This window comes from Mastacembelus armatus, chromosome 13 (assembly GCF_900324485.2).
Source record: "Mastacembelus armatus chromosome 13, fMasArm1.2, whole genome shotgun sequence".
Taxonomy (NCBI): domain Eukaryota; kingdom Metazoa; phylum Chordata; class Actinopteri; order Synbranchiformes; family Mastacembelidae; genus Mastacembelus; species Mastacembelus armatus.
In genome coordinates this window covers 18,682,569-18,708,626 of record NC_046645.1, presented here as the reverse complement: position 1 = coordinate 18,708,626, position 26,058 = coordinate 18,682,569, and the positions used below count along the sequence as shown (strand labels likewise).

General features: G+C 40.0%; 3 protein-coding genes across 5 annotated transcripts in view; 2 read left to right on the top strand and 1 right to left on the bottom strand.

The window, feature by feature from the left end:
- Nucleotides 1-2,885: 2,885 nt before the first annotated feature.
- vma12 (vacuolar ATPase assembly factor VMA12) lies at nt 2,886-5,676 on the bottom strand. Its single transcript, XM_026313195.1, has 6 exons — nt 5,278-5,676; nt 5,029-5,102; nt 4,601-4,690; nt 4,343-4,385; nt 4,126-4,238; nt 2,886-3,975 (listed from the first exon to the last, which is right to left on the bottom strand). Exons 1-6 carry the CDS (start codon nt 5,459-5,461, stop codon nt 3,880-3,882), a joined length of 600 nt encoding a protein of 199 aa, XP_026168980.1. The 5' UTR covers nt 5,462-5,676; the 3' UTR covers nt 2,886-3,879.
- A 509-nt stretch (nt 5,677-6,185) lies between these two features.
- Nucleotides 6,186-19,724, top strand: poldip2 (polymerase (DNA-directed), delta interacting protein 2). Of its 2 annotated transcripts, none has more exons than XM_026298925.1 (11): nt 6,186-6,458; nt 10,989-11,070; nt 11,403-11,500; nt 11,596-11,695; nt 15,968-16,043; nt 16,441-16,548; nt 16,874-17,010; nt 17,300-17,326; nt 17,479-17,604; nt 17,876-17,955; nt 18,148-19,724. In XM_026298925.1, exons 1-11 carry the CDS (start codon nt 6,274-6,276, stop codon nt 18,260-18,262), a joined length of 1,134 nt encoding a protein of 377 aa, XP_026154710.1. In that variant the 5' UTR covers nt 6,186-6,273; the 3' UTR covers nt 18,263-19,724. The 2 variants fall into 2 exon arrangements, with proteins under 2 accessions (XP_026154710.1, XP_026154711.1); XM_026298926.1 differs by having other exon boundaries at nt 6,189-6,458; nt 10,995-11,070.
- Nucleotides 19,725-20,722: 998 nt separating this feature from the next.
- lrrc75a (leucine rich repeat containing 75A) overlaps nt 20,723-26,058 on the top strand; it is a 42,372-nt gene continuing 37,036 nt past the window's right edge. The window contains exons 1-2 of one of the 2 annotated variants that reach the window (XM_026296382.1): nt 20,723-21,006; nt 21,440-21,707. In XM_026296382.1, the coding sequence (XP_026152167.1) occupies nt 21,459-21,707 (249 nt within the window). In that variant the 5' untranslated portion in view covers nt 20,723-21,006; nt 21,440-21,458. Of the gene's footprint in view, nt 21,007-21,205; nt 21,708-26,058 lie in introns of those variants that run through there. The other variant, XM_026296375.1, reaches the window with a different exon arrangement.

Here is a 26,058-nt window from a genome sequence, read left to right as displayed (position 1 = left end):
CAACAATTTATTAATTAGATGTAGGTTACTATTTCAATGTATTACGTTTAATTACGTATTTCAGGTTATGTATGTTATTTTTATTTATGCAGGTAACTTTTTTTGTCATTTATCCAACACAGCTATTTTCCTTCCTTATTTTATCCACAGGCAAAAATTACTTGAGAATTTGTTTTTAATTGAAGACCCTCAATATTTGAGAGAAATTAGATGTATTACAAATTAAAACTAACTCAAGCACCAGACGGTTAATGCAATGTACAAGGTCAGAACTTGTTCCTTCCAGTATGTCTGGAGTTTCATTCAGTCATTTCAGTCAATAAACACATGAAATAGGCCATCGCTTCACCCACTGTCTTGCCTCCTCTTTGGAAAGACAGTGTACATAACATGGATACTTCTCACAGATGCCAGGTCCTGTTTTCCTGCTAAACTGTGGCATGTTTAATGCTGCAAGTATTATCTTTCAAAACATCCTGATTAAAATTATTTCATGTGGGGAAGATACCATGACAGGAATAATTATTTTCTTAAGTCAAAATATATATTTTTTCATATCTCTCTGTACTGTATTACTACCAGGAGGGTTGGATGGACAGAAGGTGGAAAAAGAAATGAAAAATAAGAATTAAATTAAAGCCAGAGCTCAGGGTCTATCAGCTTACAGGCTCTGTAATTCTGCCTGGACTTAAGTTTTGAAATATTACATGAGAGGTATAATACAAAGGCAAATATGACAGACAATAGTGCGCACTGTTTGTCCAGTTTTGGACAGAGATCTCTGCATATCTTAATCATCTTTAATACCAAATAATCTTTCAATAAACCTTTAATCTGGGTGTCAAATCTCAGATCTTAGGTCTCAGATCTTTTTTTGTGTTCCAGATGTAGTTACATATTTTAATCCTTCCTCTGATATGACAGGACAAGAGGAGGATGGGATAGTTTACAAAAACATGAATTCATTTATGGAGAAGGGATCAGTGAAACCAGTGTGGTATTTGAATTGTTTGGAAAAAAGATACACAATGTTAACCCTTGTGCACTGCTTCGAAAACATTTGCTGGGGTTGAATAGGAGCACTGTAACAAATTGCTGTAATTTCTACAGTAAAGTTTTACAGCAACTTCTTGTTTTGTCATTTTACAGAGTTTAACTGTATATCGCAATGCATCATGGGTCCAAAATAATTACAGTAGCTAACAGCATTTTTCTACAGTAACATGTTGCAAAATTAGAGGCAGACTGTGTTGTTATTATAGCTGATACTATAACAGTTACATTCTGTACACATTTGCAGTGTTTTTGTAGCAAACATTAGCGTTAGCTAACGAGAACGAGCTTAGGTGAAGCTAAAGCTAGCTGCATGCGTTAGCTCCCCCAACAGCGGGGCAGGTAACTTTGTTAGATTTAAGGGAGCCGGGTTTTGCTGTAAATGTCTACTCCTTATAAAAGATCATTTATGATTACTTTCGACTCATGAACAGACTTGTAAATTTGCCCTATGTAATTGGTAAGCGAATGTGAGGCTGACGTGTGTTGTGTGTATCGTTTAGCTAGTGTAGAGGGAAACCACATGCTTGATCACCAACACACATCGCTGAAGACGATTTTGAGGTGAGAATACTTATGTGATTGCGTCTGAGTGTGTAGTTAATTGTTTTCTGTGACATTCAGGATGAGCTCTATGCTAATTTATGCGCTTCCTTAGCTCAAGTAAGCTAAGTTTGCTCACCTTTCTGTACTCTGCATAACGTTTTAGGTGTGGTAGTGAAACACGTGTCTTTAGGTTGTGGCACCAATTAATGGCGCAGATTAGTTAGAGCTGTGTTTATTGTGTTTAGCAGCTGTGAGCACAGTTTTCTTAAGAGGTTTCTTGTCATGTGATTTTGTGATTTCAGATGTTTCATTGGAATCAACCCAACCAGTGGCACCAAGATGGCAAAGCTGCTCAGCAAAAGAAGGTGCGTGAGAAGAGGAACACCTCAGTTAGTCCTCAGGTCTCCTCTCTACTCAGGTGATTAATGGACTTTGAATGGCTTTGAGCTTAAGTCATATGCAAACCACTGGTTCTGAAAGCTATTTTAAAATTGAGTTTTAATTAATTTTTGCTACAGCTCTGACTGTGGTTTTGATGAATTTTGGTTTAACAGCAAGCCAGGTCTCATTCAAAACACTTCACAATATGTTTAATTTGTCAAGCAGTTAATGTAAAAAACAGAAATGAACTGTGAAATATTCTACAGCAAAATATTCAATTTATTTTATTTGTATAGTGCCAAATCACGATACAAATCATCTCAAGGAACTTTACAAAAACTAAAAACCCAACAGATCCCTTATGAGCACACGCTTGTGACAAACAGTGGAGAGGAAAAACTCCCTTTAACGAAAGAAATAACCTCCAGCAGAACCGGGCTCAGTTTGGGCGGCCATCTGCCTCTAAATCATATTTCCAAAATTTATGTCAAATTAAGGTTTGTCACCAAAAATCCTTTTGGTGAAATACAGTGAAGGTTATGGCCAAACGAAGAGTGAAAAATGACCCTTGGTGGATGAAAACATCCCAAACAGTACATGAGGGTTAAGTCTTTTATCATGGCTAGAGAACCCATGGGCTACAATAATCATTTGTATTTTACATGTTGGGTGGCTCTATAATTCACTTTAAACCAGACACAGTAAGCACAGATCAGAAGACAATTATTGTCACATCTGTCAGGTGGAGACGGATGACAAAATAATTCCACAACAGTTCAGTAAACAAAATTGATGCCACAGCTGGTGGGTTATTTAGAAGAGTGAAAACAAGGGCAAGTAGAAACATACAACATGAAAAAATAACTTTGTTTAAGATTCACTTTCCAGCTTTTTCCAGTACTTTCAATTTCACTTAATGGTGTTCATGGCTAGTGATGCTTGTCCAGCTACTCAAGAGTGAAGATTCACATTTAAAAAAACAAACAGCATTTAGGTAGGAATAAAGTAATTATAAATACTATTCATTGTTATAGTTTTTAGTGTGGACAAAACGTAAAACTGCATTGAATCATACAGATTAAGGGATAAGAAAGTCAACTTTGCTAACAAGTACCATGTCAGGTGGTTTGTGGTCTTAACTTATTTTTAAATACTTCTTCAAAAGAAATAAAGTGGGTTTGGAGTGGTACAGATAGTTCTAACCATGCAATTAGCTGACAGTAGGAAAAATCAGACCTGTTCTTAAATTATTGATTTTACATATCTACACTTATTGGACAATTCTTCAATATTTTAGCTCACATGTTAAACTGTAATTTAAAGTAAAATGTTTAAATATGATCACATTCCAACATTAGTCTCACAAAGTTCATGTGTTATTGTGTCCTTGATATATTGCAGGGCAAATGTCCCCCCTGAGGGAAGGTTAGCTTAGCTTTGGTTGACTGATCATTTTATTGAACACAAAAACATGATTATATCTGAAAACAGAAGAAATTAATAACATTTATTTTTTTACAGGCCAGTGCCAAGAAGAAAGAGGAAGATCTAGAACTTTTAGTTTCAGGTAAAAAAAAAAAACAATATGAAAAACAAAATAACTGTAAATACATCTGAAATATAATTCATATTTTGATTAAATTAAAAATATCTCAGGTGGACAGGTGGAATAGTTAGATAAAGTCAAAGAGCAAATACTTAATACAATTTGCTTAGTGGTACTTAATGTCAGCAAATTGTAAATTCTGAACACTTTCAGACTTATTCAGACATATACACCTTCTGTATAAATAAAAAGTATGTCCCCATATTTTTCATTACAAAAAAAAAAGATTTCTGTTCTGAATCAGTAGGCTTGATAGGAGATTATAGTTTTTCTTCACTTCTGGTGCATGGCTTCTATGGTTCTCCTAGTTCTCCCTCCATGGTCCGGACCAGGACGTACAGCTCAGCAAGGCCGACAACAGATGCAGCAATCACAGCTGAAATCACTCTCTGGAAAACAAACATAAGAAAAGATGAAGACATCTCAAACACAAAGCATTTTAAAGACTGGTAGTTTGTGTTGACTTCTCCTGTGCTGTCAACATGAACTGTGCTAATCAAGCATCAACTCATTGTATGTAAAAGTGACTGTTCACTTACTGTTGCAGTCTCTGCAAACAGGTACTGACTTCCCATGTAGGAACAGGCAAAAGCAGCAACCACTGTAACCAGGAAGTTGAATATGGTCACCACCACTGCTTTCATGGACCGTACTGTGGAAGGAGAGAGGAAAATAGGTAAGCTGACAAAATAACACAACATAATTGATGTGGACAAAATGAATTCAGGTAATAAGAAAAGCATACATGTGACTAACCTTCCCGCCCAAAATCAGCTAATGTTCCATTCCGGTTGATTTCCTATGGACAAAAAGATTCATTACAAAATAAAATGACGTAAATCTTTAGTCTGCCTGATGGACTGCTGTAGTCAGTGCATGTAGTAAGAATCACTGATTTAAAAAAAAAAAAATAGACCTCTACATTTTAAAAAACACTGGATTTGTAGTATACACTCTGTACTAACCTTAATTCTTCATACAAAAGATGTTTGTGATGTTAGCATAGGTGTTTACCTGAGTGTTGACATTACGTGTGATCCTATTGTATTCCTCATTGGCTAGTTTGGCTTTAATCTTCTCCAGGCGTGCGACCAGCTCAGGGTTCTGAAGGAAAAGAGAAACCTCTTACGATAATTTAACATGTTACCAGCTGTGGTCCTGATGGTTTAGTTTCCAAATAAAAGGGAACCAACAGTTGAAAACTGTTACTGGACACAGCAGTTTTGTTTTCATTCATATCTGTGAAAAGTTATTAAGATGTCACTTCTTGAGAAATACAATTGGATTCATGTTTCACAGCAAACCATTCATTTGAAGTGTCAGCAAAAAACGAAAAACCAAGCAAATACGGTCATGGCAGTGCAGCTTAAAAGAACTGTGATCAAATATGAATTATTATTTTAACAATGGATGAGAAAGCAGTCGTGCATGGTTTCACTTACTCTGGGAGGCTTCACCACCTCAGGCAGGTACAGTGAGCTTTCGTCCAACAACTCATGCAGGTAGAAAGGATGCCCTTGAAAGAAAAGTAGCCTTGAGAAATATCACACTTCATTAACTGGCACATTACTATAACAACTGCTGCATCTTAAATGAGTAAACCTGCTCCTGTACCTTCACATGTTCCTAAAAAAAATAAATGTCTCATGATTTTTAGCACCACATATAGAAACGTGTAAGATTCACGTTACCTTCGTCCTGCATGTATTTCTTGAGTTTTCTCGCTGTACTGAAGGGTAAAGTTGTTGGCTCTGGTTTGCCTATAATCTCCTCCAGTTCTTCTCTCAGCGTTTGTGGCAGAGATGACTCTGTCGTTCCCAGTAGATCCATCACCTTCTGTCTGAATTTGTTTCCGATGATAAACGCCGAGGCCATGGTTTTAATACTGACCCTGACAGGGAAGTTTGGTTTTATGCAATGCGGCCACCTAAACACCACTATTTCCAGGCCTGTTCACAATTAAACAGGACCTGCTAGGGTAAATATGCTATTAAGGAAGTACGAAAAATATGTATCTGGTTTAAAAAAATAATTCACTGCTATTTAGCGTTTAACAGCTAACAGGAACAACAGACCAGCCATGTTGTTGTCTTACGACACAATGACGTTTCGCCCACGTGACCGATTTTATTACTTTTTTTAATCGTGCATTTTAGTAGTTTACTTATTAATCTTTATAAAATATTACTCTTCATTAAAGAAATCGAGAATAATATAATATAATAAGTTAGCAACGTTAATGATGCTGCTACAATACACATAAATCGTGTGATGCCTTCACAGTTTTCTACGGTGGCCGTGAGAGGTCAAATTAAAAGCAATTTAAGAAAACGCACCCAAAAATATTATTACACAAGGAAAATAAGAAATCATATTGATCAATTTGGCAACACAGGCGTGAGCGAGAAAACGCAACCTAACACAGAACAAACAGAACATCGCCAAACAGGAGAAATATTTTCGTAATTTGCGTTTTCCCTGTTTTAACAGGTGTCCTAATGTTGCAGTATGTTAAGCTAAAAACCATGTGTTATCTTATTTTCTAAGAAAGCAAGATAATAAATACCAGTAAATTGTGGCTTATTAAGGCTATCGTTTTCGAAATTCTGACTCTTTAGCAGTTACGTGAAAGCAGCGTCAGTAATCTACTGCGCTTGCGTACGTGCGAGCGTGCAAGGGCAAGAAAGATGGCGGCGTGTGTGCTCCGCCGAGGCTTGTTGAGCACTGCTATTAAACTCAGCAAGAAACACACACGGAGAATACCGAGCGTCGCTGATTGCAACGGCGGGTTTGAGGCGCACAGGCTGCGCTTACAATGCCGAGTTTGCGGGCTGTCCGGCGGAGCTCAGCAGAGGAGGTTTATGTCGTCACGGTAAGAGTCGCAGCCGTGTCCTCTTTTGCTAACATGCTAAAGATTTTAGCTACATATGACACCGCAAAGGTGTTAAAGCAGTTAAAGGTAATTATCTCAGTTTGACAGTTCACGTTAACCAATGTTAGTTTTTTGAGGATGAAGGTTAATACCATGATTTAAGTCCTCCAAGACTCATACATATCTATGTCCAACAATGTCACAATAATCCCTTGTTAATTGGGTGTTTAGGTGACATTGTGCAATTAATATTCTAGGATTTACCAATTAATGCACATATCTAAGGCGTTAATACTGAAGTATTTTTTAAAGTACCCATCACCAAATTACACAACACTTTGATTATTCTCACAAGAAAGCTTAAAATGTGTGTGACTTGTTATATTCAAGTGAATTTTGTTGTTAGACGAGTCGTTAGTGCTGCAGTGGCATGATTGTGTTGATTGAGCTGAAATGCCAATGTTTCTATCCGAGTTTACCTATTGAAATGTTAATTGCCTGTATGTGTCTGTGGCACCAGTGAAATTAGTTTGGAAATTACGCTGCCCTATCAATGTGGGAAAAATTAAACTTAAAATTATAAATAAAATCCTTTTACTAGTAGTTTAAAGTTAGAAACTTTAACTTGGTGTAATTGAAACTGCAGATTACGAGTAAAAGGTTTTTGGTTGCATGTTGCTGTTACGCTTGAGGACAGAGCAGGATTTTTGAATATCATCTCACACCACCAAAGAGAAATAATTTTTGCATAACACTAATTAAGGAGTGAGATTTTAGATTTACAGAAATTAGTTTTTATTAGACAACATATTTGTTTTTGTTTTTTAAAGCCAAATCAGCAGACTTCAGAGCAGCTGGGATTTCATTAAATGTCACTGTCCCTGGTTGACACCACATCATTTTTTTCATTGTAAAATAATACACTTTTTTATCACATTTTATATAGTAATTAGCTCCTACAAAATATAACATTTACTGCAACCTTTTTCAAAGCAGACATTTTAGCTTGTCAAAGCAGGGAAAGTCCAAGTGTAATAACACCGATTCTAAAAAATTCAAGTGCCCCAGTGAGAAATATTAAAATGAAAACCTGAAATCTGTCATTAACAAAAGTATACATAGCCTTTGCTGTGTCTCCAACCTGTGTTCAGGTCCAAACTTTTCCTTGGTATGTGTCTTGAGATTGATTGGCATCTGTCTGTGGCTAATCAAATTGACTGTACATAGGTTAGAAAGCACACATCAGTGAATATGAGGTACCACAATTCACACTGCAAGGCAAGCACCAAGTGTGTAGCTTGTGTAGCTAAGGCAGGGGTTTAAAACCATTTCTGAAGATTTGAGTGGTTTCAGGAGCACATTAGCTCCAATAACTGTGAAATGGAAGAAATTTGGAACTACCAGGAATCCTCCTAGAGTTGGTTGTTCAGACAGACTCAGTAACCAGGCAAGAAGGGCCTTGGTCATTTCTGCAAAGATAGGAGAATGTGCTTGAATGAGTATTTTATCAGCTCTTCATCAGTCAGGACTTTACAGTAGAGTGGCTCAACAGAAGTTGAGTAAAAGTTTTGCCAAATGGCATGAGGAAAAAAAGATTAAATTCTCTGTGGGCAGACTTGAAAATGACACTTCCCATTCAGTCTGCTGAAAGTTGAGGGGATCTGCCAGAAGGAATGATATAAACTGCAAATCCAGGTTTGCAAAGCTTGTAGACTTACCCACCAAAATTTGAAGCTGGATGTGATGCTAAATATAGAGAACAAACAAAACAAAAAAAAAAAAAGAATCAGCAAAAATTGGAATTGGCAGGAATCAGCCAAGAAAATTGCAATTGGTGCATCTCTACTAAATAAGCTTCTACAAAGAACTAACCCTTAAGGTTTGGGTGCTTTTGTAATTAGACAAAGCATGTTCTTTTTTTTTTATGCCAGAAACAGTATTTTGTGACAATAAAAGTAACTTGGCTATAGATCAGTGCAAAGAAAAACCAGGTGGTGTTCTTAGTTTTGCAAGTTAAAGCATCTTTTTCTTGACGACGACGTCAAGAAAAAGATGCTTTTAGAAATCAGAGCCTGAGAAAGAGAGAGGCAGTGTACCTGAAAAATATAACTTGTTATATTAACTTCAAGTAGGCTTACAGGTGGGTGAGTACCCACACAGTGACTGGATTAGCAGCAGTGATTCAGTGTCAGTGTTGTTTGTCTTTAGTTTATGTAATGCCCTTGTTGTGTAATCACATCCTGTCTTATTGCTGTCTTTGCCTACCTTTCACTGACATGATGGCACAATGTCCTACCATCACCCCTCCATGATAGAAGCAAAAGGGTGTTGTGCAATAGAGAGTTCTGTGATTATTGGCAAGACAGACTGTTGACTGAAGTCAGTTTGCAGCAGGCAGCTATATTTAGATTAGGTTCTCTGTGGGCACACAGTGTATTGACAGTGTTGCAGATGTAGAAACAGAACAGAAGAGCCCTGGTTAAAACTGCACTAGAGTTTATATGGGCAGTTGTTATACTTCTAGTGTTGTGACAACATCACAGTACAGTCCTGGTGTTTTATGCTAAATACAGATGCACTGATTGACCGGCCAGTGATCAGAATTGGTGGAGCTGATTGCTTTATTGCGCAGGCAATGACCTCACAGCCACGCACACACGTCAAGTATTAGAAAAAGTTTCATATCTTGATGCAGTCTCATTTTTATGAGTGATTCTGCTGCATTGGCTTTAGCAGTGAGATATGTTTCAACAAATAAGGCATTCCTCATTTCTCAAGTTGCTTCACGACACTCTTTATCCAATGCTGTAGAAATGACACACGCCGCCTGAGAGCAGCATCTCAGGGGAGCACACAGGCTTTACATCCTATAAATAGACACACATACTGCATTCATGAAAAAGAAGTTTAACTTTTTCACACAGGGCCATGTAGTTTTGGATTTTATTTTCCGTTAATAATAAAAACCATTTAAAAACTGCATGATGTGTTTACCTGTTATCTTTGACTAATATTTAAATGTATTTGGTGATCTGAACATTAAAGTGTGACAAACATGCAGAAAAATAAGAAATCAGGAAGGGGGTCAACACTTTTTCACACCACTGTAAGGTGGAACAGGGTCTTTATCTTTCAGTCCTAAGGATATTTGACAACAGTTATCTGCCAGTTTATCATCTATTTGTTTATTTTGACCAGTAATGATGTTTTCATGAGTGGGTCTTCATTTTGTTGGCTGCACACGTGCAGCACACGCTGTCAATTTCACCCTTCTCTGACACGCCAACAAACAGCAAAGCACCAATAAAGGCAATAAAGAGGAAAACTGCTACGAGGCCAACATGGATATAAAGAACACGCAGTAGTAAATACTTTTAGAAATGCTCTTCTAATGTTTTGTTAGGGTGGAGCTGCATTCAGTATGAAACACTCAATGCAAACAAAGCTTTGATTTAAAGTATTTTAAAGAAAACTTTTTAACATTCATTTAAATATGAGGCTGCATTTACGGTAGAGCTGAAATATTTAGGTTATTGACAGAAAATGAACTTTAGGTAATTCATCAGTCATTATTGTGATTTCCAAGCAAAAACCTTTTGTTCCAGCTTCTCAAACAGACTGAATCACTTAGGTTTTGGGTTGCTGCTCAGACAAAACTGTTTTAATATGTCACTTTGATCTTTGAAACTATTTTCTGACATTTTATAGACAAAATAGTAGCTGCCCTACTAATGTTAAAGCAAAATTATGTGGTTTTTGACCTTAAAATAATGTCTCTAAAATTACTTTAGTGGTAGAACAACTCTTAGCCTGACAAATTTTACCGCTGCTGCAGGCTGAGTGAGCTCGCATCGGCTGCAACAGCACTATGCAACTTTTGTGTTCAGGTAGGATCACTGACCTGCCCATCTGCTGCCATCGGGAGAGTGCGACCCGTTTTACAACATACATCACGTTTTACTCGTGACCTGGGTAGAATTAGCCAACAGCTAAGTATAAGACAAAATGATCTAACATGAATTTTTTCAAAACCAACTCCATGGCAGAGCCAACGATGAAACCAAAGGGGGGTTTGTCAGAGGAAGCGATGAAAAGAAAAAGTGATTGGACTCGAGCCTGAACACAAATCAAGATTAGTCAACAGGTTCATGTGTGCCTCGCTGCCCACGGGGAAGCTTATACACCGACAGTATTTGACACTTGTAACAGACAATTGCACTTCTCAACCGGATGGGGGAAACCGTGAACAAAAGTCACATAGTGTTGCTTTAAATGGCATTGCTCTAACATCATGTTGGACAGTGCAGCATAGCAAATGTCACAATTTTGTTTTTGAACCATATTTGTCAGTCAGAAATCAGGTGAACTTCTTGTTATTCCTGTGCAATACACCCATGATATGAAAAAGACCTGAAACCAGGCAGCTGTGTAATATTAGTCACCCCTGTCCATGTATCCATATATACCTATTTTACACACACACGTACAGATAAGAGTCCAGTGTATAATGACATTGCCTGTATTTGGCAGGAACAGGCCTGAAGGGAAGATTTTGGAAACTGTGGGAGTTTTTGAAGCTGTTAAGCAGCACGGCAAATATGAAACGGGACAGGTGAAATTCTCACTCACACACACACACACACACACACACACAAATGACAATTTTCAGTTACCAAACGCATATACACTGTAAAGCAAAGATGGGATCGTCTAGCAGAGCTTCTCCCTTAACAAATCATTTTAGGTATATTTGATAGTGATTTTTGAATGTGATCTATTTTTTAAATGTTTCATAAGAGTGAATTCATATTAATAAAACACATTCATATGATCCTGTCAGATAACTTTAACCCAGTCTAATTTAGGCTTTATTAAACCTCACATCCATTGACTTATCCTTTTTTTTTTTTTTTTTTCTTGTTACTGTGCTTTGCTCTCCTCCAGCTGTTTCTCCACAGCGTGTTTGGCTACAGAGGCATTGTCTTGTTTCCCTGGCATGCCCGACTCTATGACAGAGACATCACCCCTCCCATGTCTGATAGGTAAACTTCCATTTCTGGCTACAGGCTGTGTTAAACAAGCCTGGTTTGTTGGTGAGATATCTAGAACTGAGATCTCTTTTTTTTTTTTTCTACAGCAAATCTGAGCCCCCAGGAGCCCATGGTTCCAAGGAGGTGAAGGGAAAGACTCATACCTACTACCAGGTTCTGATTGACACCAGGGACTGCCCTCACATAGTAAGTCACTGTAATACAGTGGGCACGGAAAGTATTCAGACCCCTTTAAATTTTTCACTCTTTGTGTCATTGCAGCCATTTGCCAAAATCAAAAAAGTTCATTTTATTTCTCATTAATGTACACTCAGCACCCCATCTTGACAGAAAAAAACAGAAATGTAGAAATTTTTGCAAATTTATTCAAAAAGAAAAACTGAAATATCACATGGTCATAAGTATTCAGACCCTGTGCTCAGTATTGAGTAGAAGCACCCTTTTGAGCTAGTACAGCCATGAGTCTTCTTGGGAATGATGCAACAAGTGTTTCACACCTGGATTTGGGGATCCTCTGCCATTCTTCCTTGCAGATCCTCTCCAGTTCTGTCAGGTTGGATGGTGAACGTTGGTGGACAGCCATTTTCAGGTCTCTCCAGAGATGCTCAATTGGGTCTAGGTCAGGGCTCTGGCTGGGCCAGTCAAGAACGGTCACAGAGTTGTTCCGAAAGCCACTCCTTTGTTATTTTAGCTGTGTGCTTAGGGTCATTGTCCTGTTGAAACGTGAACCTTCGGCCCAGTCTGAGGTCCTGAGCACTCTGGAAGAGGTTTTCTTCCAGGATATCTCTGTACTTGGCCGCATTCATCTTTCCTTCAATTGCAACCAGTCGTCCTGTCCCTGCAGCTGAAAAACACCCCCACAACATGATGCTCCCACCACCATGTTTCACTGTAGAGATTGTATTGGGCAGGTGATGAGCAGTGCCTTGTTTTTCTCCACACATACCGCTTAGAATTAACGCCAAAAAGTTCATTCTTGGTCTCATCAGACCAGAGAATCTTATTTCTCATAGTCTGGGAGTCCTTCATGTGTTTTTTGCGAAATTCTATGCGGGCTTTCATGTGTCTTGCACTGAGGAGAGGCTTCCGTCGGGCCCCTCTGCCATAAAGCCCCGACTGGTGGAGGGCTGCAGTGATAGTTGACTTTGTGGAACTTTCTCCCATCTCCCTATTGCTCAGTTTGGCTGGACGGCCAGGTCTAGGAAGAGTTCTGGTCGTCCCAAACTTTTTCCATTTGAGGATTATGGAGGCCACTGTGCTCTTAGGAACCTTGAGTGCTGCAGAAATTCTTTTGTAACCTTGGTCAGATCTGTGCCTTGCCACAATTCTGTCTCTGAGCTCCTTGGGCGGTTCCTTCAACCTCATGATTCTCATTTGCTCTGACATGCACTGTGAGCTGTAAGGTCTTATATAGACAGGTGTGTGCCTTTCCTAATCAAGTCCAATCAGTTTAATTAAACACAGCTGGACTCCAATGAAGGAGCAGAACCATCTCAAGGAGGATCAGAAGAAATGGACAGCATGTGAGTTAAATATGAGTGTCACTGCAAAGGGTCTGAATACTTATGACCATGTGATATTTGTTTTTCTTTTTTAATAAATTTGCAAAAATTTCTACATTTCTGTTTTTTTTCTGTCAAGATGGGGTGCTGAGTGTACATTAATGAGAAATAAAATGAACTTTTTTGATTTTGGCAAATGGCTGCAATGACACAAAGAGTGAAAAATTTAAAGGGGTCTGAATACTTTCCGTACCCACTGTATATACACATACATATGTGTATTTAAAAAAAAAAAAAAAAAAATTCTCGTCTCACCCCTATGGGTGGTGTGTGTGTCTTCCTCAATCTCGGGTCCTCTACCAGAGGCCTGGAAGTTTGAGGGTTCTTCGCAGTATCTTAGCTGTTCCTAGCACTGTGCTCTTCTGGACTGAGATCTCTGTTGTTGTTCCTGGAATCTGTTGGAGCCACTCTCCCAGTTTGGGGGTCACAGCCTCGAGGGTGCCGATTACCACGGGGACCACTGTTGCCTTCACCTTCCACATCTTTTCTAGCTCTTCTTTAAGCCCTTGGTGTTTCTCAAGCTTCTCGTTCCTTCTTTCTGATGTTGCCATCACTTGGGATTACTACATCTACCACTACGGCCTATTTGGTTGGTTAGCCATCACCAGTTTGTAGGTCTGTATCTGGAAGTCCCACACTATCTCAGCTTGGTCATTCTCCACCACCTTTGGAGGTGTGTCCCATTTTGACCTTGGGACCTCCAGCCCATACTCGGCACAGATGTTCCTGTACACTATGCCGGCCACTTGGTTATGGCGTTCCATGTATGCCCTGCCTACTAGCATCTTACAACCTGCTGTTATGTGCTGGATTGTCTCAGGACATCTTTGCACAGCCTGCACCTGGGGTCCTGTCTGGTGTGGTAGACCGCAGCATCTTAGTCCCATTGATGTTGTATAGCTCCAGGCATTCCAGGATCCATGTGTGAGGCATCGAGTCGTAGGCTTACTTGTAGTCAGTCCAGGAGGTGCACAGGTTGGTCTGTCTGGTCTTACAGTCTCTAGTGACTGCTTTATCTACCAGTAGTTGATGTTTTGCTCCCCTGGTGTCCTTACCCATTCCTTTCTGGGCCCCGCTCATGTATTGAGCCATGTGCTTACTCATCTTATGATGCCTGACATGAGCTTCCATGTTGTGCTGGGGCAGGTTATCGGGCGGTAGTTGGATGGGACTGCTCCCTTTTGGGGGTCCTTCAGAATCAGGACTGTCCTTCAGTAAGCCACTCTGGGTGAGTCCCATCCATTAGCTGCTGGTTCATTTGAGCTGCCAGGTGCTCATGTGCTGTAGTTAGCTTCTTTAGCCAGTAGGTGTGGATCATGTCAGGCCCAGGTGCTTTCCAGTTCTTCATGTTTGAGACCCTTTCTTGGATATCTGCCATTGTGATGGTTACTGGTTCCTGTTCAGGGAGGTTGCTGTGGTCTGCTCTCAGGTCTGCCAGCCACTGTGGCCTCAGTGATGGTCACCATGGGGGTTGTTTGTTATGCTGCATTCACATCTTCTAGTAGACTTTCAGAGGGTACTTCACTTAGTCTTGGTAACCGGCTACAGAGGTTCCTGGTGTCCATCTTACTCACGGTCTTCTCTCTCAGGTCAGCTGCTCTTGTGTTGAGCGTGTGGGGGCTTGTTATTGGTGCTTGGTACCCAATCTCAGGTGGGGATGGTATTGTTTCCCCCCTGACCTTCCGTCCTGGCTCCCCCTTGCTGTAGCATTTGTGTTGTATCTCTTCGATCTCCAGTTGTGATAGCAGTTGCCGTTTGTGGTTGTTGGAACACTGAGCTACTAGTTGTTTTGGCCCTAGTATAGATGGTGGGTTTTGAAATTTCCATAGGTCCCACATCCTCTTCATGTAACCCCTATCGGTGGGGTTACTCATGTAGTAGCATTCCAACAGTTCTCTATTCTCAGCCCTCGTCCATGAGTGTCGTGTTCCAGTAGCCCATTTCTCATCAGGTTGCCCTGGTCCCCTAGCACCTGATGCCGACCTTGTTGACCCGGGCGACATCCGAGCTGGTATGACTCAAGTATTTCTATCGCTCATTTTTAATGAGGTAGGCGAGTAGCCTTAAGGACCTTGCCTAAGGGCCCACATCAGCTGTTACGAGGGAACAGTTCCTGTTCGTGTTAGGTTATAACCATAACACTGATCTCCTCTTGCAATTATCTGTACTGCTTTTGGTTTGTTTCACATCCTTTGTTTCTTATTATTAAGTGTTCAAGGGTGTGTTTTCCCTGTGACATTACTTGTTTTTCTTGCATATATTGGTTAGAGTCCAAGGGATACAGATATTTGGGAGTTTACAACCTCTGATAGTGATATATCTGAGTTTAGTTGGATAGTGCTGTTTTAAGGTGTGATTTTTCTTACATTTTAGAATATTTAAATCCATTTGTCACTCTTTGGTGGAAAACTGAGTAATGGCAACATGTTTCAACATATCTTTGGCATTCTCTACATTTGTTTCTTGTTTGCTGGCCTACATACACACTAATTCTGGTGTCTGCAATAAGTAAATATTGGGCAAAATATATTGGCGTGACTATTTATCAGGCTGCTGCTAATATTGAGTCACTTTTCTGAACACATGAGCCTCAGAAGGAGAAGGCTGGTTTTTACCAATCAAGCACTACCAACTATATGTAAGTTACAAGTATGCCATGATTTAAAAAAATGTAATTTAAATAACAGGTTTCTATTGAGGATATAACTGACCTTAAGATTAATTGCTCCTGCTCATAGAGAGGTTTCAGTGTATGTACATGTCCATTGTCTTGGACCTCAGTGCGTGGAAAATTTTTTCCATCACAAAGGTACCAACGTAGTAGAACCTAAACTGTGGCTGGTCTTTAGTGTTTTTGTCACCAGATTTGTGACTGGTGGTGTCTGTTGTTTGACAGTCTCAGAGGTCCCAGACAGAGGCAGTGACATTTCTTGCCAACCATGACGACAGCAGAGCCCTGTACGCCATCCCAGGTATGCATCCATACACAGACTGGTCAGGATGCTCAGAGATTACTGACATGCTGAGTACACTGTACTATTATGGAGGTGGGGGGCAGGCATTATATTTGTTATATTTGATATTTATATTATTATATTTTTACATTATACTTTTTATTATTCCTATTAGGGCTTTAATGAAAAAGTAAACTGTCCAGCTCAGTGTGCTTTGGGGTCACTTCCACCTAGGATAGGAGAAGGGCAAAACATTCAGATTCTCAGCTTTATATTTGACTTTTAGCTCGTATGAGCTGACTTTGATGCTAGTCAGAAGTTTAACTTGCATAAAATATAAAACTTTAATTTGCTCTAATTTACAATTGCTGTCGGTCTCATCCCCATGTGACATGTCTGTGATTCTTTGCTCCAGGTCTGGACTATGTGAGCCATGAAGACATCCTGCCCTATAACTCTACAGAGCAGGTCCCCATCCAACACGAGTTGTTTGAGCGCTTTGTCATGTACAATCCTTCCAAATGTAAACACACTTCTACAGTCTCCACTTCTGACAGCACTCCTTACCCAAACCACTTACACCATCCAGAGTTTGACTTCACTGTGTATACTCTATATCAGTAAATATAAAAGTTTGGGCACCACTAGACAAATTACAGGACTTTTTACCCATTCTTCCTACAGATCAAGTTCTAATATTTTTAGGCATATTTTATATTTACAGATTATAGCATTCCATGCTTTGTGGACATAAATTATCTTTATTTTAACATCCTGTCAGTTGTTTAGATGAGCCCATGGATGTTGAAGGGTTTTTGGTACATTGTGTGTTTTGCCCTTTTCTGTAGCTCCTCCGTTCACAGCGAGAGACACCCTGAAGGCATGGCAGGAGAAAAACCACCCCTGGCTGGAGCTCTCAGACGTCCACAGAGAGACCACAGAGAACATCCGAGTCACCGTCATCCCCTTCTATATGGGAATGAGGGTAAATGAATTGTACTTCAAATATATGAAATTGCCTGCAATAGACAGGTGACCTGTCCCGGGTGTACTCCTGCCTTCCACCCAAAGAGAGATGGGATAGGTTCCAGCAGATCCCCATGACCCTAATTCGGAGGGTATAGATAATGAATGGATTTATGAAATTGCAGTCTTTTTTTTTTTTTTTTTCACATTCTGAGCCATGCTGTCTGCATTTTGGTCTGCCAGTCTCTTTTGTACTAAAGGTGTCTTTGTGGTTCATTCAAATACTAAAAATCTTTTATTGCTCTCAGGAGGCCCAGAACTCCCATGTTTACTGGGTGAGTATCTTTATTTTTTTCACATTACATCATGTGTAATGGTCCATCCAATGGAAATTGCCAGCTAGCAACTGGTATCCTCTATAGTGACTATTAATTATGTCCATGCCAGACTGAGTTTTAAAAAGTTTGTGTATGTTGCTTTCATGCAGTGGCGATACTGTATCCGTCTGGAGAACATGGGCAATGAAGTGGTTCAGTTGAGAGAGAGACACTGGAGGATCTTCAGTTTGTCAGGAACCCTGGAGACAGTCCGAGGACGAGGAGTCGTAGGCAGGGTCAGTATATGTGCCAACAAGGCACACATCACAGTTTATCCATTAGGCCACGACTGCCCTAATGCCCTAATGGAGCTTTTTTTTTTTTTTTTTTTTTTCTTCTTAAACATACGTACAGACATTTTAATTTCTCAAAATGAAAACCACTGAAAATCTGTCTGTTTTCTGTTATCTTCCCTGACTTTCACATCACTATATTCAGTGTTGTGCACTTGAACACAAAGTTTGTCGGAACTTAACCACATGTTCTTGTCTTTGTGTATCATTTCAGGAGCCAGTGTTGTCCAAAGAGCAGCCAGCCTTTCAGTACAGCAGCCATGTCTCTCTACAAGCCCCGAGTGGCCATATGTGGTGAATATGCTCATTTTTATATGAGTGTACTGTTACACTCATGCCATTTTTTGGGTACACGTTCCAAATGGTTAACTTTTTTGCGCACTACAAATGCTCCTCTCATGTGAACAATATTCACTTACATTTTGTTCACTAGCCTGTTGTCTAGAATTTTATTTTTAGTAATTCAGTACTGTTCTTTGTGTGTAGGGGGACGTTTCGTATTGAAAGGACAGATGGCTCCCACTTTGATGTTCGCATTCCTCCTTTCTCCCTGGAGAGCAACAAAGATGACAAAGCGCCCCCTGCTGGCTACACATTCTGATAGCAGTGTCCTTCAACCTGCAGGGTCCTACGTACGCTTTGAGTCCTGGTCGTGCCTGGGTTATCTAGAATTGTCCTTTCTCTAACATTGCCTCAGCCTTCAGTGTAAGTGTGAGTCAGGTTATGCAAACAGAAAAATATAGCATTTTCTAGATCATCCAAATGCAGGCCCACCTGGCCCTTCTTTCTGTCAGAGTGCACCCAACGTCATAGGGTAGAAAATTGATGCATCTTCACGCCGTGTTGTTTGAAGAGACGTGCACAGGGGAGGGAAGTTAATATTACCAACAGAGCTGGGCATGTTTCGCATCCAGCAGCTGAAATGTTGAAGAGATGGTTTTTACAGTGGGAATTGGGATCTGTTTAGCAATAATAAAAAGAAAAGATGTCAAAGTGAAATCAAATCTCTACAAAGGATCTGCTTAAAAATGTAACACTGTAAAACAGTCATATTACATATTCCCCCATTAGTATTGGCAGTAGTGGCACCTTTGATTATAGCTACAGCCCTGAGTTTGTGTGGAGAGGTCCCCATTCTTTAGTCTATAACTGCTGAACTGTCTGGTTGTACTTGTCCTACACATGAAATGAATCTGCTTAACAACATTGGTGTTGTTTTGAAGCCTTCTGGCATCTGCTATAGAGGCATCTTCATGTTTCCACTATCAAGGTTTATGATGCATTAACAGATCATTGGCAGAGATGGAAAGATACACGTTTATGTGAATATTCATACCGATGGATGACAGGGGATTGTTGAATTATAGCAGGCTTGATTTGTATAAATAATATTGTAAGTAACAGGAGTGCAATTTTTATTTTGTCCACCCAAAACATAATAATCTGGTCCGGTTCAACTGCAGCACAAACTACAGCCTCTAAAAATAATAGTCTCCACTGATAATGTAGGTGTCTCACAGTTAAGGAGCTAAATACCTACATGCCCAGTTAATTTTTTTATATTTGTACTTGATTTTGATAATTTTATAGAGATGTGGTTCCTCTTTGACATTACAGTTTATCATTGCTTTGAAGTTCTACTTGCAGCTGCTGAGTCAGTTTTATATTAAAATAAAGTAAATAAATAATGGATGGCTAAATACTTTATGTATGGACAGCCAAAGGCGAATCCTGAAATGAAATCAGGGTCAGGTCAGAGTTGTCATTAAATAACTACACAAAGTACCATAAAATAATTAAAGCAAACAGATGACAGACTCCATTCTCTGTAAAAACCTGAATTAAATTCTCCTGTACACGTAAGCAGGATGTCTTTCGTTAAGACTGACTGTTTGGCTTTATAACATCTGTGACAGCAGGGTATAATCTTAAATTTCACTCTGGTGAAAGAGTCGACATTTTTGTTTTGATAGATGATTTGATTTAGCAATGATGGTTGAAATACTACTGTAAATAAATATGTAATTGAAAGCAAAACAAATAAACATACCTCTTAAGAAATGCATCCATCATTCTGGTCTAATTTGTATGTTATGTGTTTACTGTCATAACCAACAACTCATAGATGTCTGACTTAAATGTTTTTTACACATGGAGAATCTTGGAATAATCTTTGTTGGCTGATTTTTGTCAGTGTATAAAACATTAAATTTTATATAGTTTATCTTCATACTTTGATTTACTAATACTTTTAGAAATTGTATAATAATTACAGGAATATGTTTTAACCAACATACAATTGTATGGTAAATAGCCACCACCAGATGTCAGTGCAGTCCTTGCCCTGTCAACTAGCTGCAGATTAGAACTGTGAACATTTACTGCACTGGATGTTGATAAACCTTGCTGTTTTTATTAGTTATAAAATGTATGTATGTTTTTGTACAGTTTAAGATGATACTCAAATGTAAACAGGTTATCCACACTAGACAGTTAAGGTAAAGAGCAGTACCTAGTGGAAAAATACAGTCAGTAAATTAGCTGAAACCAATGCAGTCTTAACTAATAAAACTAATTATAAATGTTAAAATAAACAGCTTTTCATGGAGCTGATAATGTTCAATTGTCTTGAAATAGTTTTAAAGAAATGTTTAGTTAGTTTAGTCTCTGCAGCCCAACAGAATTAATAGTAGGATTTTAGAAATAAATTGTTTTGGTCGTTAATGAGCTATGTGCCGATTTCACTGGAAGAATATTAAAGTTTTGAAAAGATGCCATTCATTTTGATCAGATATATGTGCTCTTGTCAGCGAGCAGCGAACAGTTAAAGTGAGACATCTTTGAATGGGGTCTGGCACCCAATGACAAGGAGCCAGTAAACTCAGCAGCCCTTCCCTCCCTCTCCGCAATCACCGCGTGAGCAAGGACTTGTGCTCACGTGCACTCGCTGCGCGCCTCCATCCACTGGAAGAGAGGGTGCAATGCATAATTCAGTCCCAGCAAGGGGACACCTCAGATTCTCCCCCTCCTGTCAAGCAGAGGAGCTGCATCCTCTCCACACCCCGCGAACGGACACTCGGATGCGGCTGTTTCCTGCTCCCGGGCGGATGGAGAATCAACCTTGCAGAAGGACGCATGCTTCGGTGCACGTTGTGCATGACTTCCAGCGGCTGAGGAAGGACAGGGAAGAGCGAGGAACAGACAGCGGTGATCTGCTGGAGACGTAAACATTGCCATGCCCTGTTCATGCACCAACTCCACCGATTCGCTTCTTCCTCTGGTCCAGGACAGAGGGCTCTGTTGATAGCAGCAGAGGAGAGCAGGACTGTAACGCTGTTGTGGAAGGTAAATATTTTGGAGACGTGGTGAAGTTGTGTTCGGGATAGGAGGCTGCTGCGGGCCACGGGCTGTACTGTAGGCATCCTGCATACTGACTCTGCTGTGTCCATGTTCTGCGGCCATGCTGCAGGCGGTATCCTCCGAGCTGTTCCCGACTTGAGTTTTACTGTCTGGGATTTCCAAGTTCCAAAAAGCCTAAAACTAGTAGTTCCATTTCTTCCTGCTTTAGAACATTATTTTGGGTTTTTGGGACACTGGCTCTTCTGTGTTACTGTGTGATTATGAACATTTTCATGAACAGTTTTTCATTTTAATGCTCACAGTGCTTCACATCTACACTCTAAACTGCAGCTGCTTGTATTAATGAGTAAACACTGAACATTAATCACACCTGCCTCTGCATGACTGCTCACTGGGACCAGTCTTGTTATTATCATAGTCCACACTAACACGTCACCATGGGAACAAAGCAGACCAAAGGCCAGGAGCCTGGGGGTGCCAGTCCTCAGCACAGCTGGAAGCGGACACCCACTAAGGAGCGGGGAGACATCTTGGCGTCCCTCATGCTGAAGTCAGGGGACCGGCTGAACCGTGGAGGGACGCCGCCACCCTACCAGCGTCGCATCGGCATGATCCAGGAGATGATGCTGATGGCCAAACAAGGCAAGCAGGATGAGGCCACAGAGATGCTGAAGACACTCCGACAGGTAGCTGCTCTGTGTGTGTGTTTGAGTCACAGGTTCACGTTTCTAGACAGTACAAGACCAAAACATCGCTGACCAGCTTGCTCTTTTTCTCCTTCCTCTATTCTTCCCTTCCTGTGTGAACATGCTGGTTTTTTCCTCAGTTCATTTCGTCACTGACGCTGAAACAGAAACCACGCTCAGACTGACTGACGGCTGACACACTGACTGAGCTGATTCAGCTCTCTTCACTGTATGATTTAGCAGGAGAAACCCATGTGTGGTGGGCTGAGCTCAGCCTGGCTCTGCTGCACTGCTGTGATTTATAGCCTGTCTGTGTCTTTGAAGACATTGGCAGTGCTTGGCTGGCTGAGCCTGGCTACTGCTGTTGTTCCTACATAGCGGCAGAAAAACCTAACAGCAGTCTAAAAGAAGCTGGTGTGGTGAGAAACAAAGATGGAGCAGGCATATGAAAATGACACCGGTTGAGGATCTGAGCAACAGGAGTTAAATTATGAAAAGTTAATCTGAATATTTGTTCGTCACTGTGATAAGGAAGGAAAGATGAAAGTCAGGGAAGAAACAGGGTTATAATACCTCACCCCCATAAGGAGGCACTGCACAGAATCCATACGCTGCCACTATTCAGTGTTTTCCCCCGGATGACTCAACCACAGGAAACGGGACCTGCTTTCAGAGTCTACTGTCTGGGCTTTGAACATGTCCACCAGCTGCCTCTGTCACTGTTTACCCTTTTCTGATCAAACCCATTTAGATTAGTAATATTTGAATCAATACCGAACAGCTGAATAAAGCAAACGGGGTTAAAGAGAAAGGGTATGTCTTTACCGTCATCAATAAAAACACCCCGGAGCAGAACCGTGGCTTTAAGCCCGACAGTGAAGGCACAACAACACAGCACAGTAAACATTCACGATGTGACTTCCAGGTCAGTAGATGTACTGGTGAAACTTGGATAAGCAGTGAGGTTTTAAAAAAGGGTTTCTTGTCGGGCTGGAACGATAAGCAAGTCATTGTTTGGGCAGTCAGGAAAAAACAAACAATTCAGAAAAATTGAGTCCTGTTGGTAAAATGCCAAACATTCCTTGGGTTTGGTTTGTGAGGATTTTCTGCTTTTCTCTCTCTTTTTTTTTGGTAATTTTCTATTGAATGTCCAGGTTTTTTGCTGTTGGCTGGATAAAAGGATTTTAAAACTGTCACCTTGAGCTCTAGCAGATTGACAGTTGTCTAACCTTTAATAGAATGAGTAGCAAAAAGAAGTGTTTGTTGCAGCCTGGGTTACGGATAACTGTGTTTACATAGCATTTAAATGACTAGATTTGAGAAGCAGAAGAAGCTAATAAGTGTTTTCTAAGAACAGGCAGTCATACAGAAAAATCTTCCCTTAATGAAAGAAGTTTCAATGAAAATGCATCTGATTTAAAAATACAGAAAACCAAGATGATAAATGTGACCAGATTTTGGTGCTTACTTGCTGCAGATGCATTTCTGATTATTGGGGTCTAAGACCAGTCTGTAATCAGCACAGGCTGCCAGTAAAATAAATGTGCTAAATGACAGAATGAGCTATATTGTTGATAAGTACGGGTGATCGGACTCCTGCACTTAAAATCATTCTTATTCTGCAGGTGGTTCCTCTGAAGGGAGCAGCTTATATTGTCAGACCACTGACTGTGTCTCTTTTCATCTGACCTCAGTGTAACATATTTGCGTTATTGCATTATTTGTGGAAACATCCACTCTCCATTTGATATGTATTATGGCACCAGATACAGCTACTGAGAGATTTGAAGTGAACTGTGATGCCTCAATCTGCACTTAGTGAACTACTTAGGCTTAGAAGATATTTCCTAGTCTCATCAGTGCATCCATTTCTGTGGAACTGTGTAATTTAAGGAAAAGCTTCAATAGAAAACACTAAATGTAAATTGTAGTGTACATGGAGATCCTCTGCCCTCCAAGGGGTTTGTCCTCACTGCTGTTTGTGGGGCTGTAGATTAAGGATCGGGGAGAAGGAAATGTTCACAAGCAGGACGCCCTCCGACTGGGTCAGAGTTAACAAAGTGGAGATAAAGTGGTTGTTTTTCACATCAAAGGATCAAAATAAAGTCTTTTATTATTTACCAGTAAAGAGATGGACGGTTAGAAGTGCAAGGAGGTTTGAGGAGGTTTACTTTATGTTTGAAGAAGCGGTGGTGAGTGATTACAGAGAGATGAGAACATTGTACTCTATGGGGGAAAAAGAAATTGAAGAAACCATGAGGATGGCTGGAAAGTTCAGACTAAAACGTTGATTAATTACGCATGAGGTCTCCTTCTTCAATGTCCGCTCTTCATTTAACTTTAAACCAAAGCTAACATTGCCTAACTATAGCCAGCAGAGTCTGTGGAAACCTCCAGCAGCTCTGAATGTATCCCCAGTGGTTCCCTCTGTGAAGTCTTAGTAATAGCAGACTAGGACTAAACAGCACGAGTCGGAGACAGGTAAACAGGCCAAGCCATGTTTAGTCAAAGTTAAGGTACAGACCGGGAAAACAATCCACGGAGGGCAAACTTATCCGAAGTGTGAGAGTCAGACAGGCTTAGATCAGGTAAGCAGAATGAGAAGGCTGTAAAGCTACAGCAGATGCACAACAGACAGTCTGGCAACTAGTGAACAGGGCTGCCTGGTATACAAACTATGGAGCTAGGAACAAGTGAGTCAGTGGGCGAAGGTGGCAGGGTTGCAGCAGGGCAGGAGACGGTGGCTGCACCTTTAACAGCAGTACAGTTAGTTAGTCTGAGACACAACCTCAGCTGTCTTTAGTTTGTTGTAAAGAGCTGTACATCTGAATTTGCCGTTAGTCATTAGCCAGTGTTGAAAGTCTTTAGGATTCAAGCAGGAACATTTTTCATATTATTATTTAACAGTCCTGCCATGTCTCTCTTTATGAAGTTCATTACATTTTTTAACAAAATTGTCAAAAATGTAGAAATTCAGTTAGAGTTAAAAATGTTGTAAAACTGGATTGCATTGTATTTATCATATGTTATATAGATAGGGAGAACAAAAATATGGAAACACATCTGAATGTATTACTGAGATTTTTTTGCAGTTCAGTCTTAAAGTTGAAAGTCTACGAGATGATGTTGATGAACAGAATGTTAATTTTGTCTCAGATTCATCTTTTATATTTTCTTTAAGATAGTGGTTGCACCCGAGTGTGAGTGCCTGATGGTGTCCGATCTCAGAAGCTAAGCAGGGCTGTGCCTGGTTAGTATTTGGATGGGAGACCAACTTGGAAAACCTGGGGCCACTAGCTTGAGTTACTGAGGTTGCGTCAGGAAGGACATCTGGTGTAAAACTTGTGCCAAATCGATCATGTAGACAAATTGATCAGCTGTGGTGACCCCAAATGGGAGAAGCCGAAAGAAAGAAAAAATATATTTATTAAGATAATTTTGGTGTTGTATATTAACTCCAGGTTGAAGGCGTCATTAAAAAAATACAAGAAAACTGGTAAATGCAACTAATTCTGATAAATCCCTTGTACATGCCACATGAATAACATCAGAACAAATTTGTTTATAGGTTCTTGAGGGTCATTATTTTTGCATTAGATGTTTTTGAGTCCAAACCTCCACATTACTGCAAGGATTCCCCAGAATTTCACTTAAGAGTAGATGCTTGCTTTGGTGTTGTGTGCTGTGTTGTTGAAAGTTCTGTCATACAGGACTGCAAACTTTTTTTGAAAGGCCAGTGTCTGTGCGTGGTGCTGTTTGTGTGATTGATTGATTCAGCTTTGTTTTGGCTGCACTTTGAATTACAGTGGTGTGGGAGCTGCCTGCAGTCTGTTCCAGCAGCATCTAATCCAAGTTCTTTCAGTACAGTAAAACTTTGGAAGGATGAGGGAATGATCATTTTGCCCAATAATCTGCTAATTTGTCATCGCTTTTTCTAAATGTACAGGCTATTGTGTTGATTGGGTTATATTGTTTTCTTGCCAAGAATTAGATGAAAAGGATGAAACCACTCCTGTCTCTGTGCATTACCTACAGTGGGTACGGAAAGTATTCAGACCCCTTTAAATTTTTCACTCTTTGTGTCATTGCAGCCATTTGCCAAAATCAAAAAAGTTCATTTTATTTCTCATTAATGTACACTCAGCACCCCATCTTGACAGAAAAAAACAGAAATGTAGAAATTTTTGCAAATTTATTAAAAAAGAAAAACTGAAATATCACATGGTCATAAGTATTCAGACCCTTTGCAGTGACACTCATATTTAACTCACATGCTGTCCATTTCTTCTGATCCTCCTTGAGATGGTTCTGCTCCTTCATTGGAGTCCAGCTGTGTTTAATTAAACTGATT

Excerpts from the sequence above, each read along its gene's own strand:
- vma12 (XM_026313195.1), bottom strand. The coding sequence starts at position 5,461 with ATGGCCTCGGCGTTTATCATCGGAAACAAATTCAGACAGAAGGTGATG. Across the intron at positions 4,691-5,028 it reads AGGTGGTGAAGCCTCCCAGA|AACCCTGAGCTGGTCGCACG; the intron begins GTAAGTGAAACC and ends CTTTTCCTTCAG. Across the intron at positions 4,386-4,600 it reads CACGTAATGTCAACACTCAG|GAAATCAACCGGAATGGAAC; the intron begins GTAAACACCTAT and ends TTTTGTCCATAG.
- poldip2 (XM_026298925.1), top strand. The coding sequence starts at position 6,274 with ATGGCGGCGTGTGTGCTCCGCCGAGGCTTGTTGAGCACTGCTATTAAA. Across the intron at positions 11,071-11,402 it reads GCAAATATGAAACGGGACAG|CTGTTTCTCCACAGCGTGTT; the intron begins GTGAAATTCTCA and ends GCTCTCCTCCAG. Across the intron at positions 16,549-16,873 it reads CATGTACAATCCTTCCAAAT|CTCCTCCGTTCACAGCGAGA; the intron begins GTAAACACACTT and ends CCTTTTCTGTAG.